At 41.4% G+C, this 11,977-nt stretch overlaps 2 protein-coding genes across 5 annotated transcripts in view; one reads left to right on the top strand and one right to left on the bottom strand.

Annotated features, from left to right (window-relative positions):
- Positions 1–1,433: 1,433 nt before the first annotated feature.
- On the bottom strand, positions 1,434–3,068 carry LOC144681381 (regulator of G-protein signaling 9-binding protein). Its single transcript, XM_078542976.1, has 2 exons — positions 2,913–3,068; positions 1,434–2,761 (listed from the first exon to the last, which is right to left on the bottom strand). Exon 2 carries the CDS (start codon positions 2,676–2,678, stop codon positions 1,959–1,961), a length of 720 nt encoding a protein of 239 aa, XP_078399102.1. The 5' UTR covers positions 2,679–2,761; positions 2,913–3,068; the 3' UTR covers positions 1,434–1,958.
- A 171-nt stretch (positions 3,069–3,239) lies between these two features.
- Positions 3,240–11,977, top strand: part of ankrd27 (ankyrin repeat domain 27 (VPS9 domain)) — a 100,639-nt gene continuing 91,901 nt past the window's right edge. For 2 of the 4 annotated variants that reach the window (XR_013576933.1, XM_078544403.1), the window contains exons 1-2: positions 3,240–3,366; positions 6,913–7,047. Coding sequence is in view for 3 of the 4 variants with exons in the window: in XM_078544403.1 (XP_078400529.1) it covers positions 6,946–7,047 (102 nt within the window). In the remaining variant the exon portion in view is untranslated. Of the gene's footprint in view, positions 3,367–3,640; positions 3,837–6,912; positions 7,048–11,977 lie in introns of those variants that run through there. The other 2 variants (XM_078544405.1, XM_078544404.1) reach the window with 2 other exon arrangements.

Below are 11,977 nucleotides of genomic sequence, written 5' to 3'. Positions count from 1 at the left end.
ACATTCACTCCCTCCACCACCAATGCACAGTGGCAGCAGTGTGTATTACCTACAAGATGCACTGCAGGAATTCACCAGGGCTCCTTCAACAACATCTTCCGAACCCACGACCACTACCATCTAGAAGGACAAGGGTAGCAGATAGATGGGAACACCACCACCTGGAAGTTCCCCTCCATGTCACACACCATCCTGACTTGGAAATATATCACCGTTCCTTCACTGTCACTGGGTCAAAATCCTGGAATGCCCTCCCTAACAGCACTGTGGGTGTACCTACACCACATGGACTGCTACCGTTCAAGAAGCCAGTTCACCACCACCTTCTCAAGGACAACTAGGGATCGGCAGCAAATGCTGGCCCAGCCAGGGAAGCCCACATCCCATGAATGAATAAAAAAAAAGTCCATCAGGCAGTGGTTGGCATGTAACATCCTAGAGGCCCTGCAGGAAAAGGAGATGGTGGATCCTGTCGGACGGTTCCCCAGGCAGATTGTCAAAGTCATTTGGCAGAATGCCTCATTGCCAGAACTTCCCAACAAGCACCAAAATGTAGCTTGGCTGGTGGTGAGAAAAGCCCTATCCCTCAGATCTTTCCTACACACCAGGAGTCTCATCCCCTCTGCACATTGCCGTCAAGGTGTCTGTGGTGGGGAAGAGACCGTTCTTCATCCCCTTGTAGAATGTGCCTTTGCAAAGAAGGTCTGGAGAGAGATGCAGTGGTTTTTGTCGAGGTTTATCCCGAGCAGTGCTGTGACACAGGACTCTGTGCTCTCTGGGCTGTGCCCAGGGACGCACACCTAGACAAACATTAACTGCAGCTGGAGGATCATCAACTCGGTGAAAGATGCTCTTTGGTCTGCCCGAAACTTGTTGGTCTTCCAGTGCAAAGAGTTGTCCCCAAACCAGTGTTGCAGACTGGCACATTCCAAGGTCCAGGACTATGTGCTGAGGGATGCACTAAAGTTTGGGGCAGCCTCCGCAAAGTGCAGTAAAGGAAAGGTTGATGTCTAAGACTTTTCTGCCATAGTACACCGAGGGGCTGGGAATTGTATAGACTCCTCGGGCTGTATGACTCACAATGAATGTATATAGTGAATACTAAATGTATCATAATTGTATTGAAGCTCCTCAGAGTGAAACATGATCTATGTCGATAACTTGAGTACCAGATGTCTGTAATGTTCATTGATTGTATTGAAGCAACTCATGATCTATGTGGAAAAGTTGAATATGATTGCACTTTTTGTGATGGCCATTTTGATATGTTTTGTAATGTTCTTTCAGATATTTTATGAATAAAGTATATTTTTCCAAAAAAAGAAAAAGAAGAATGGTCAAAGCCAGTAGAGAGTGCTTCTGACTTCTTGCAACTCCCCATGCTGTATCTAGAACAAACATATCTGAGAAATGACCAAAAGTAATTCACTATCTGTCAGTGGAAAAGAAAATTTAATAAGATCTAACATTTCAATTGGCTATCAAAGTTGACATTTACTATAAATACTATACAGTACATTTCAGCTCCATCTGTGCATAGTAAAAATATGCAGTTTACTACAAAATACTGGCATTAACACTTAAAACATTGCTTTCTATATGAATACACTTCAGTTGACATACTGGAATGATTTCGTTGTACCACTCAGAGGCACAAAGAGGAGCAAGATACACAAACACTGCATTCAACGCTGCTTCACCTGCAAATAAAATGTTCCTCGCTGTAGAAAGGACTAGATAGATAAATATATAACACCGATGGGGCTATAATTGTTTTCCCAAAACAAAATATACTGCTATGTAAACATGGACCAGCAGTTTACATAATTGCCTTTAGAAAAATGCTGTTCAATTCATAAAAAGTAAACTAGATTAAGCTATGGGTCCCACATTTTAAAAAACAAATTCCCCAAATTATTTGCTTGGGCAGAATTAAACTGGATGTGAACATTGAGGTGTTAAGCAAATTTCACAACACACACAGCTAGAACAATGGCAAATATTAACACAGCAGTGAACATTGCTCCAGCAAAGACCTTATTGGTGTCGCACAGCTTTTTGTTGCCACCACCGTGTACGGATATCACGCCAAGCGATGAAGCGCCGGCACTGGCGGTTGACTTTAGCTCAGTACCAGGTTCTTGTTTCGCTTCCACTGTCCACTGAAGTACGTTCACCTTCATCTCCATCTCGAATATCATTTCCCCGACTTCATTGATATCTTGTTCCAATTCGTTCAAATCAATAGTGTCTATGTCGTTGCCCTCTTCATACTTCATATTCTGAACACTGATGGCACGAGCAGCCACAGCAGATGTTCTCCCAATCACCCCAGTCTGGATGAGATGTTTTGTGGGAACATTCAATGGAAACTCCTGTCCCAGATCCAGAGCTCTTCTCATGTCGATCTCCAAGATCTCCATACATGTAGAAAATAATACCCACAGCCGTTCGAATTCCGCTCGATCATCCTTGCTGATAGTTTTGTCCTTTAAAATTGTTGTTAGCTTGTTTTTGTTGGCAATTGCCAACACCTGCGCTTTTTGCCTGGTTTTCTTCAGTTCTTCGCGTAAATTTTGAGAGTCTGATGTCCCACCAACACAGATAACCAAATGTCGATAGCAAGCAGACACTTTGTTCAGGGCATCCAAGAGCGTCTTACATTCGTCCTTCACCATTTCAGTACTATACTCAACTGCGATCCCTTCAGATACGCTTGTTATAAACTGTTGTCGCGAGTGGATTTACTATCGTAACAGCCCTAAAGAGAAATACGAAGTCAAAACTCAAAGAGACTCCACAATTATCCAACTTGATCCAATAACTTTACCACAGCCAACCATTCATTCATATTTCACATCTGGCTTTCTTGCCTTCTTTCCATTTCGCATCAACTTCCTAAATTACTGTACCTGAGCACACAACAGCGATTGCAAAACTTTGTTTTAAACATATCACCTCATGTAAAAGCACAAAAATATCGTACACAAATCTAAATAAAAATCGCTATTCTTGCGCGAATCAGTGCATAGCTTCAACGCCAGCTGCACAGGTTCGCAGTCTGCTTACAGACTAAATACCAAATACTGAGCCTCTTAATACATCACGTGCTCTCTAAACCAGGAAGTGAAACCTATTTCCAAATGTTTTCATTCTGCTTCATTTGTTGGTCAGAGCCCTGCCTCAGGGCAGCGCCGATTGGCTGAGAGGCCACCAGTGGAAGGTAGTGTGGGGATATGATTGGTCAGCAGGTTTGTCAATGACACGAATGGCAACATTGTTTCCGCTGTCAGTAAGACACGCAGAGCTGTGCTGAAAAGTTAAACACCAAGTAGGGGGTGAAATGACCCAGTATATGGCCGTTTGGTGAGTGTCTTGTTTAGCCCTGTTTCATGTTAGGATACCAGAAGAGTCGCAGATATGTTCAAGTTGGTGGGCCAACAACCCCGGTCAGGGTTTGCGCTGGCTAAATAGGATTCTCTCTGCGAGGCCTGCCTACGTTTCGTGTATTTATGGTGGCGGCATCACCAGGGTTTATATATATTTTAGTTAAAGAGGAAAGTGTGTAGAACGTGACGTCAGCTTGTGTCCTGCGGAAATCTTCATTTCATATGTGTGTGATATAGTTCAAACTTTAACTGAGAAGATTAAGTATCCAATTCGGATAAATAATACGGTTTTAGTGGCCAAATTATTAGTAAATTATATTGACTGCCAAGTTATTAAGCGTAACAAACCTCGTTTGATTTGGAAACTCGTGAGGGGAGTTTCCAGTTATAGTAGAGAAAGACCGATATGAAAAACGGAAGCTGCTGAATCTGTTGAGAGCAGAACACGTAAGCATATTTTCAAATTATTTTTAAAAAGTATTGTCGGTACGTAATAGAAAATGACATAACTAATGCAGGCTGTAGAAAATCTTTTCTCTGATCTGAATTGTTTGTAAGGTGTCATCTTTGGCTCAGTAGTAGTAATGTCAGAAGGTCGTGGGTTCAAGACCTACTTAAGAGGCTTCAGCACATAACCTTGGCCGACGCTGAAGCAGTGCTGCATTGTTAGAGGTGCCAACTTTTTTTTATTTTCTAATGGGATGTGGGCATCACCGGCTAGGCCAGCATTTATTGCCCATCCCTAATTGCCCTTGAGAAGGTGGTGGTGAGCTGCCTTCTTGAACCACTGCAGTCCATGTGGTGTAAGTACATCCACAGTGCTGTTAGGGAGGGAGTTCCAAGATTTTGACCCAGTGACATAAAGCAATGGTGTTATATTTCCAAGTCAGGGTGGTGAGTGGCTTGGAAGGGAACTTGCAGCTGGAGGTGTTCCCATGTGTTTGCTGCCTGGTCTGATGGTAGTGGTTGTGGGTTTGGAAGGTGCTGTCTAAGGTGGCTTGGTGAGTTCCTGCAGTGCATCTTGTAGATGGTACTCGCTGGTGCCACTGTGCGTCAGTGGTGGAGGACGGAATGAATGCTTGTGGATGAAGTGTCAATCAATGGGCTAAATTGATGTCCTACATGGCCCCTCAAGTGGATGTGAAAGATCCAAGGATGTAAATATGTTGAAGGTGGTTCAGAGGAGGTTTACTAGATTGATACCTGGAATGAGTTGGTTGTCTTATGAGGAAAGGTTGGACAGAATGTGCTTGTTTCCACTGTAGTTTCGAAGAGAGAGTGGTGACTTGATTGAAGTATGTAAGATCCTGAATGGTCTCAAGAGAAATTATGTTCTCTTGACTTTGGAACTCTGCCTCAGAAGGCGGTGGAGGTGGGGGTCATTGAATATTTTTAAGGCAGAGGTAGATAGATTCTTGGCAGGCAAGAGAATCAAAGGTTATCGGGTGCAGATGGCAATGTGGAATTTGAAACAAACGATCAGCCGTGATCTTATTGAATGGCGGAGCAGGCCCGAAGGCGTACTTCTGCTCCTATTTCGGATGTTCGTATCCCATGCCAGTACTTGGAAGAGCAGTGTTCTGGCTGATATTTATTCCTCATCACTAGGCAAGCAGATTTATCTGTTGGTTTATTTTATCGCCTGTGTGGGGATTTTGCTGTGTGCACATTTGCTGTCACATAGTATTATGACAAAATTGACTGCACTTCAAAAATACTTAATTGACTGTGAAGCATTTAAATAATTGTTTTAGATTTAAAATAGAAAGTGTTTATTTACATCCAAGTTGCACTACTTTAAGTGGTGATCCTCTTTGTTCACTGATGCTTTGCATTTATTGGGTACCTGGATTTGTCAAATGATAAACTTATCTTAAGGATGTATTATGCCACCACTTATTTCTGATATACCTAAAATCGAAAGTGAGGTGGGGGAGAAGAGGAGGCGCTTTCCCCTATAAAGTGACATGGAGGTTGTTTGAAATATCCTAGTTCTCTTGGGTATTTATTGTACTTGGTCATTATTTTTTCATGAGATTCCAAAACCAGCCAATTTTTTGGCTCTTGGCATATCAATTCAAATTGCTGTCGGTAGCTGAATGGACAGCCTCAACTTTGGTGACAAAGAAGTGCATAAGCCCATGGCAACTCGGGAATGAGATTGATGGAGGCAGTTTGTAATGCAGAAAGGACCTTTGAGATTTCTTGCGCCCTCTCAACTAATCCTGGATTAGTAAAATGATTTCATTGGTAGAGAGCAAGAGCAGATTTTTTTAAAGTGATTAGGTCAGACCTGGTAGTGGACAGCTAGAATAGTCATGAACTTAAGGCATTCAGATTTACAGATATGCAGCACTCAGATTTAAGCCTGTGAAGGTGTTTTTAGTGGTGATGAGAGATATAAGGTTTAGGAGATAAATGAGGGTTCTTGTAGGGTTGAGGACATTGAAAGCAGACTCAGGAGAATGGTAGGGTTTCTGACCATTCTCCACCCTAATTCTGAACTTGCTACACTCTATATAGCTTATGCTGTTATATCTCCACCCAGCTCTTACCAGGCTATTTTTCCCATGAAACATACCAGCTGTTCCATTGATCCCCTCCTGAATCAGCACCTCAAACCTCAATTACCCCTCCTTGACCAATGCTTAGCAACATCAACCGCCCTCTCTCCTCAGTCATTATTTCCACACACTTCCCTCCTCCCACGCTTTAAAAACTGTTGTAGTTGTTCCTTAAAAAAACTTTTAACCCTTGCATTCACTCTGACTACAAAACCATCATCATCCATGAGTTTAACTCCAAATAATGTTATGCAGTTCACTGTAGCAGTTGAGAGTTTGATAACTGTCCTGATTGTACAAATTCTTACAGGCTATATAAAGAAAAATACAGATGAAACATTTTAATCCCTTTGAGGCTACAGTTTATGATGTATAGAATGCATTAACAATACTTCCCAATACTTTTAGAAATGCAGTATCCTGATTAGCCAAATATTGTACTGCGCTTATGAAATACTCCAAAGTGTTCTTAATCAGTGGGCAACCATTCGCTTTGCCTCCCTTTCCTGCTCTAAAAGTCTTTGTCTGTGGCAATGGGATTTTCTGTTGTTGGCTAATTGAAAGGTCAACTCTTGTCTGAGTTAGAATGCTTTTTTGAAAATTGCAGCAGAAATGCAAATCATTATGCTTTCGGCAGCATATAGTTTGGAAGACAATGTTTTTGCTGAGCTGCTATCTATTCAGAAGCTTTTCATTTGACTGACTGTTGCAAGCTCATAGGAAAGTGAGGAGCCAGCAGTAGCAAACTGCATGTTTGTTTGTTGAGAGATTTTTTGCTGTTTGTTCTGTAACAATTTTTTAAAGTTTTTAAAAAAAACTTGTTTTTCCTTTTTTCTATAATTCTCCCAATCTGGTATACCTTATTCTTTTAGTGCTACAGCATTGATAATTGTTGTATTACTGTCATGCCCTATATTTAATGTATTCATGAACATTTTATTTAAATATTTCTTGCACAGTTGAAATTTAGAACAGAAAGTGTTTGGCTGTCCATGGCTATGTATGATGAAGATATTTCGAGAAACCCTTTCTATTTAGCACTTCAGAAACAGAAGCCTGATATGTCCAGTCGTGTAGCAGAACTGCATGGGATTGTGAGTATCAAATTAGTATTTTTGTAAAGAGGCTTGAAGTGATTTGCATTTTGTTTTGTTTATTTGTACTCCAGATGAGGGATTTTCTATGTTAGGATTAGAATATTTCCAATTTTGTCACCTAATGTTATTATCAAACACTGTTAAGTATAAAAAGCTCTCTGGTCTGTGCTTTAACTTGGCCTTGCTGCACCAATGTGAATTTCCAACTTCCCACTCATGTTTTTGACATCTTTGCTCCACACTGCCGACTTAATGTCAGTTGGTGTGAATTAGTTGACAGTTTGATTCCTTGGTCACTTCCGCATTAAGAACCAGGTTGTTACTGCACAAATATGTTTTCATCCTTGCGTAGCTGTTAGAGCTTTTAACTTCAATATTAATCCATCCTGCAATGGGATAGGGGGTTAGAAATTTAAAAATGAGGAATGTGTCCCCAAGCTGCCATGTGTGCACCCAGGGTGGGTTTTGTGTTGTGCATGTGACTACTGTTGAGAGGTGGCACACTTCATTAAAATATTTAAATCAGCCTCCCAAAGTGCAACTGGGAGCCTGATGTAAATTTGACAGTTATTCGGTGGGTTTCCCAGTGTTTGGGACTCCTGGAAGTAAGAGGGAGGTAGGAGCTGTTGGCTAAAGAAGGTAAGTTCCTTTTGCAGCATTCCTTGAGGGCCAGGAGGAGCAGGAATGCTTCTCCCATGATGAAAAATCCCTGTACCAAACCCTGACATCTTACATCCTCGCCTCTCCCAATTGCTGGGACCCTTCCCCAAGAAGCTAAGTGCTTTTTGTCACTCTTATGGACCAGGAAGAGTAGTACTGCTCTCCAACTTGCCCTGTGATTGATCTCCAATCCCCTCTTTGTGTCATACCCTGTGATCGAACTTCCCTCCAATCATAATCTTTTAGCCTGCCTCATGTTCATGATTGCAGGGGAGTATTCCCAAGCCTGTGGCCTCCTGCAGCTGATTTTTCCAGCTGGTAGTCCTTTCAATGTGGTCAAATTCAGGAATTCTGTATCCTGACTGCCTAGTTTTCACCAGACTATAGCATTCCTCTGCACCCTCCCCGCCTACCTGTAAATACCAAGGCCTTTAATTCCATTAATCCAAGCTGGATTTAAACAAAGGCTGTAATGTGCAAAGATATAACATGTATAAGGAAGGGTGAGAGAAAAGCTATCAGGCCCTTCAAGCTGGCACTGCCCATTCCCTCCACAGCTTGCCACTGTCCCTGCTGCCACCCCCCCCCCCCCCCTGAAATATGCCCTCCTGGGGCAGGCAAGAAAAGAATTATGAAACCTGCAACCAATCCAGGAGAGACTATCCTGGCTTCTTTGACAAACAGTGAATCTGAGAGAGTTCGCTGTCGCCCATTTATTTATACAAACTCAGCTGACTAGAAACATAGCCAATATTACTGGAAATATCGCCTTCTTTGAAGAACTTGACTGGTTCTTTTTAAAGGGCCAGAACAATTCTGTACTCGCCTCTTCCCTCAACAGTTTGTTCCATTAAGGCAAAGTGTTAAGCATTTCATTCTTCTGCACTATGTATGGCCTGAATCTTTACCGTGTCGGGCGGGCTCGGCAGGGATGGTTGCAGAGTCGCACCACCATTTTACGTGGGCAGGCCAATTAAGGCCCGCCCAGCGTACTACACGAGTGGTTGCGCTCAGCGCTACCTGTGCGGGCAGAGGGAGGAGGGAGAGTCAGGGCCAGCGCTCTTTTGGGTGCCTGAGGCATGGAGCTGCCTCAGGGAGATTGAAGTGGTTTTCAAAAATATTTTTACAGACATTAAAAATTTAATGAAACATGTCCCCTCGTGTGACTGTCACCTGAGATGGGACGTTTTTATTTTTCATATAAACTTTTTATTCAAGTAGTAAAAGCTTTAGGAAACCTTATCCCGCTTGTGGGTGAGGTTTCTTAAAAAACGTAAAGGCCGCTTGGCCTTTTCGCCTGCCCGCCAACCGTAAGGTTGGACGGGTGTCGTAAATGTTACGTTAATTACTTTGTTAATGGCCTTAATAGGCCTATCAATTATTGGCGGGTGCACAGCCAACTCCGGCGGGTGCACAGCCAACTCCGGCGTGCGCCCGCCAAACGAAACATCGCGAGACTGCGCGATGATGTTGGGACGCACGCCCGACGTCATCGCGTGTCATTTTATGCACCGGAGTGTCAGGCCCACCCCTGCACGCCGACTGAAAAATCCTGGCCTTTGTATTTTACAAACATGATTTTCATTTTTACCACCTTCACCCACTATAAATAATTTGCCAAACTGGATAATAAATAATCCTCTCATCACGTTTAAAAACTCCAGTCGCGTCCCTGCTTTCCGTGCTTCTCCAACCAAAACACACATTACTAGAACACATCCCTAGAATGCTTAGCTGTAAAATTTGGTATCATCCAGGTTGCCCTCCTCTACACCTCCTCTCAATCTTCAGTTGTTTTCATCATATATAGGATTATCTGGTGGGCTGGTTAGTTCAGTTGGCTAGATGGCTAGTGTATGGATCAGATATGGAAAAAATACATATTTCCCTCATGTATGATTTATAAATAGCTCTGATGTAGTGGCAGAAAAGATGTGCTTTCATCTTAAGCAAATATCATAAATTTAATGTTGGGAGATGGCCAAGAAAGATATAGTTATAAAAGAGGCTTTAGAGATGGAAGAAAAGAATTACTTTTTTGAGCAAACTTCCTGAAATAGATAAATTTATGTTAAATATTTTAAGAAATAGGAGCAGAAGTATGCCACTCAACCCAGTGAGTCTGCTGCACCATGCAATAAGATGATGACTGATTTGATTGTGGCCTTAACAGCACTTTCTTGTCTATTCCCCATAACCCTTGACTCCCCAGTCAATCAAAAATCTATCTAATTCAGCCTTGAATATATTCAATGACCAACCTCCATTGCTGTCTGTGAAGAGAATTCCAAAGACTAATGATCTCTGAGAGAAGAAATTCCTCTTCATCTCTGTCTTAGGTTTAAACTGTGATCTCTAAATTCCCGCATGAAAAGAAATATCCTTTCAGTATCCTTGTCATGCTCCCTCAGAATCTTATGTTTCAATATGATCACCACTTGTTCTTCTAAACGCCAATAAATATAGTCCCACCTGTTCAATCTTTCCTCAGAAGGCAATCCCTTCATCCCAGGAATCAGCCCAGTGAACCTTCTCTGAACTACTTCCAATGCAATTATATCCTTCCTTTAGTAAGGAGACCAAAACTGTACACAGTAATCCAGGTGCCATCTCGCCAATGTTCTGTACAGTAGTAGCAAGACTTCCCTAATTTTATACTCCATCCTCCTTGTACTAAAGGCCAACATTCCGCCTGCCTTCCTAGTTACTTGCTGTACCTGCGTGCTAACTTGTTCTGATTTCATTACAAGGACACTCGGATCTCTCTGTGCCACATCTTCCGCAGTCTCTCTCTATTTAAATAACAATCTGCTTTTCTATTCTTCCTGCCAAAGTGAACAATCTCACATACAAATATTTGAGCCCTGCATCTTTGTGTATAAGTAATGAATGTAATAGTTATGCCCCATCATTTATTTCAGTCAATTTGTTGCATTACAGCAATGGGCCAACCACTGTTGCATTTAAGTTGCTTTGAGACATGACAGAACTGGACCCTTCAGGATCAGGAGATTCACTACTTTCTTGTAATAAAATTGATTTTGTTTTCTCTTCCCTCCCCCACCTTCCTCCAATTCTCACTCTTGGACAAACAGGCCAAGTAGCATGCTGCTCTCTGGCTGTGCTTGCTGCTCTTCAAACCTTTGCATGGAAATGTAGAAATGGCTGAAGGTCGCTGACTTTTTTTTTTCTCTATTGTCATGAGGGGATTTCTTGCCTTTACTTGGTATGTCATCAAAATGACCTGATTGATGTTTGCCATGTGGGAATAACTTTTCTTTATATTAACTATGAATGACAAATCTAACCCATGAGATTTGAGTATATAATCTAATATTCTGATTATTCTGTATCATTCTAATTTTTTGAGAATTATAACTTGTTAGCATTCTTATTTTTTGAAATTTTTTGTGAGGGGTCACATTTTTGTTTTTTTTTTAAATCTTTCTTTAATGAAAGGAATTGGAGATTAGTTTATGTATTAGTATATTAGTTATATTTAAGTGTTTTTGAAAACAGCAAATTTGCACAGATTTAGAAAGAAATCATGGGCTGTAGGCTTTGAACATGTGTATTAAAGCTAGACAAGCCAGTTTCTGGAATGTCATTTTTCACTGGCTACTTAAAACTAAAACAGTAAGGGTTAATTGAATCATTCCAGTAGACAGAATGGCCTCTTATTTACTTTGAGAATTTTAGGAGATATTTTCCCACACTCCAAGTGGGGAGGATGGGTAGCCAGTTGTGCTGACAGGCCTAGCAAATCACCTGAACAATGAAAAATTCAAAGGAACAGGCTTCCCAAGGACTGAGAACATGGAAAAGACCAAGGGACATATGTACAACCAACCAGCTAGGTTTGGGAAGAAAGCCTGGTTTAGCATGGGGAAACTTTTTATCAGAAGGCTGATCAGGAAAAAGCTGATAGGGATTGTCCATTTTTATTATTATTGTTCTGGAGAAGGGAACTGTGGTTAGTTAAATCAATGTGAGATATGATTACATTCATTACTACTGTGTACATTAGCTTGCTATATATATAAAAAAAAATCTTAATTTGTATCTGACCTCATTTCATTAAAGTCTTGCAGCCTGCCTTCAAAAAGCTTGGAGAAGTGTGCACAAGGGCATGTGAAAGACGCACTATCACTTTAGATCTCTATCATTGCATTCCTGTATCATATAATTTGATATTGGGCGGTTTTTTAAAAAGTATACAAGCATGAATAGGATTGAGTTATCTGTACAAGACTCATAGAATCCAAGA

This window comes from Cetorhinus maximus, chromosome 6 (genome assembly GCF_964194155.1).
Source record: "Cetorhinus maximus chromosome 6, sCetMax3.hap1.1, whole genome shotgun sequence".
In the NCBI taxonomy this organism is placed as follows: Eukaryota; Metazoa; Chordata; class Chondrichthyes; order Lamniformes; family Cetorhinidae; genus Cetorhinus; species Cetorhinus maximus.
This window is presented reverse-complemented; position numbering and strand designations above follow the sequence as displayed.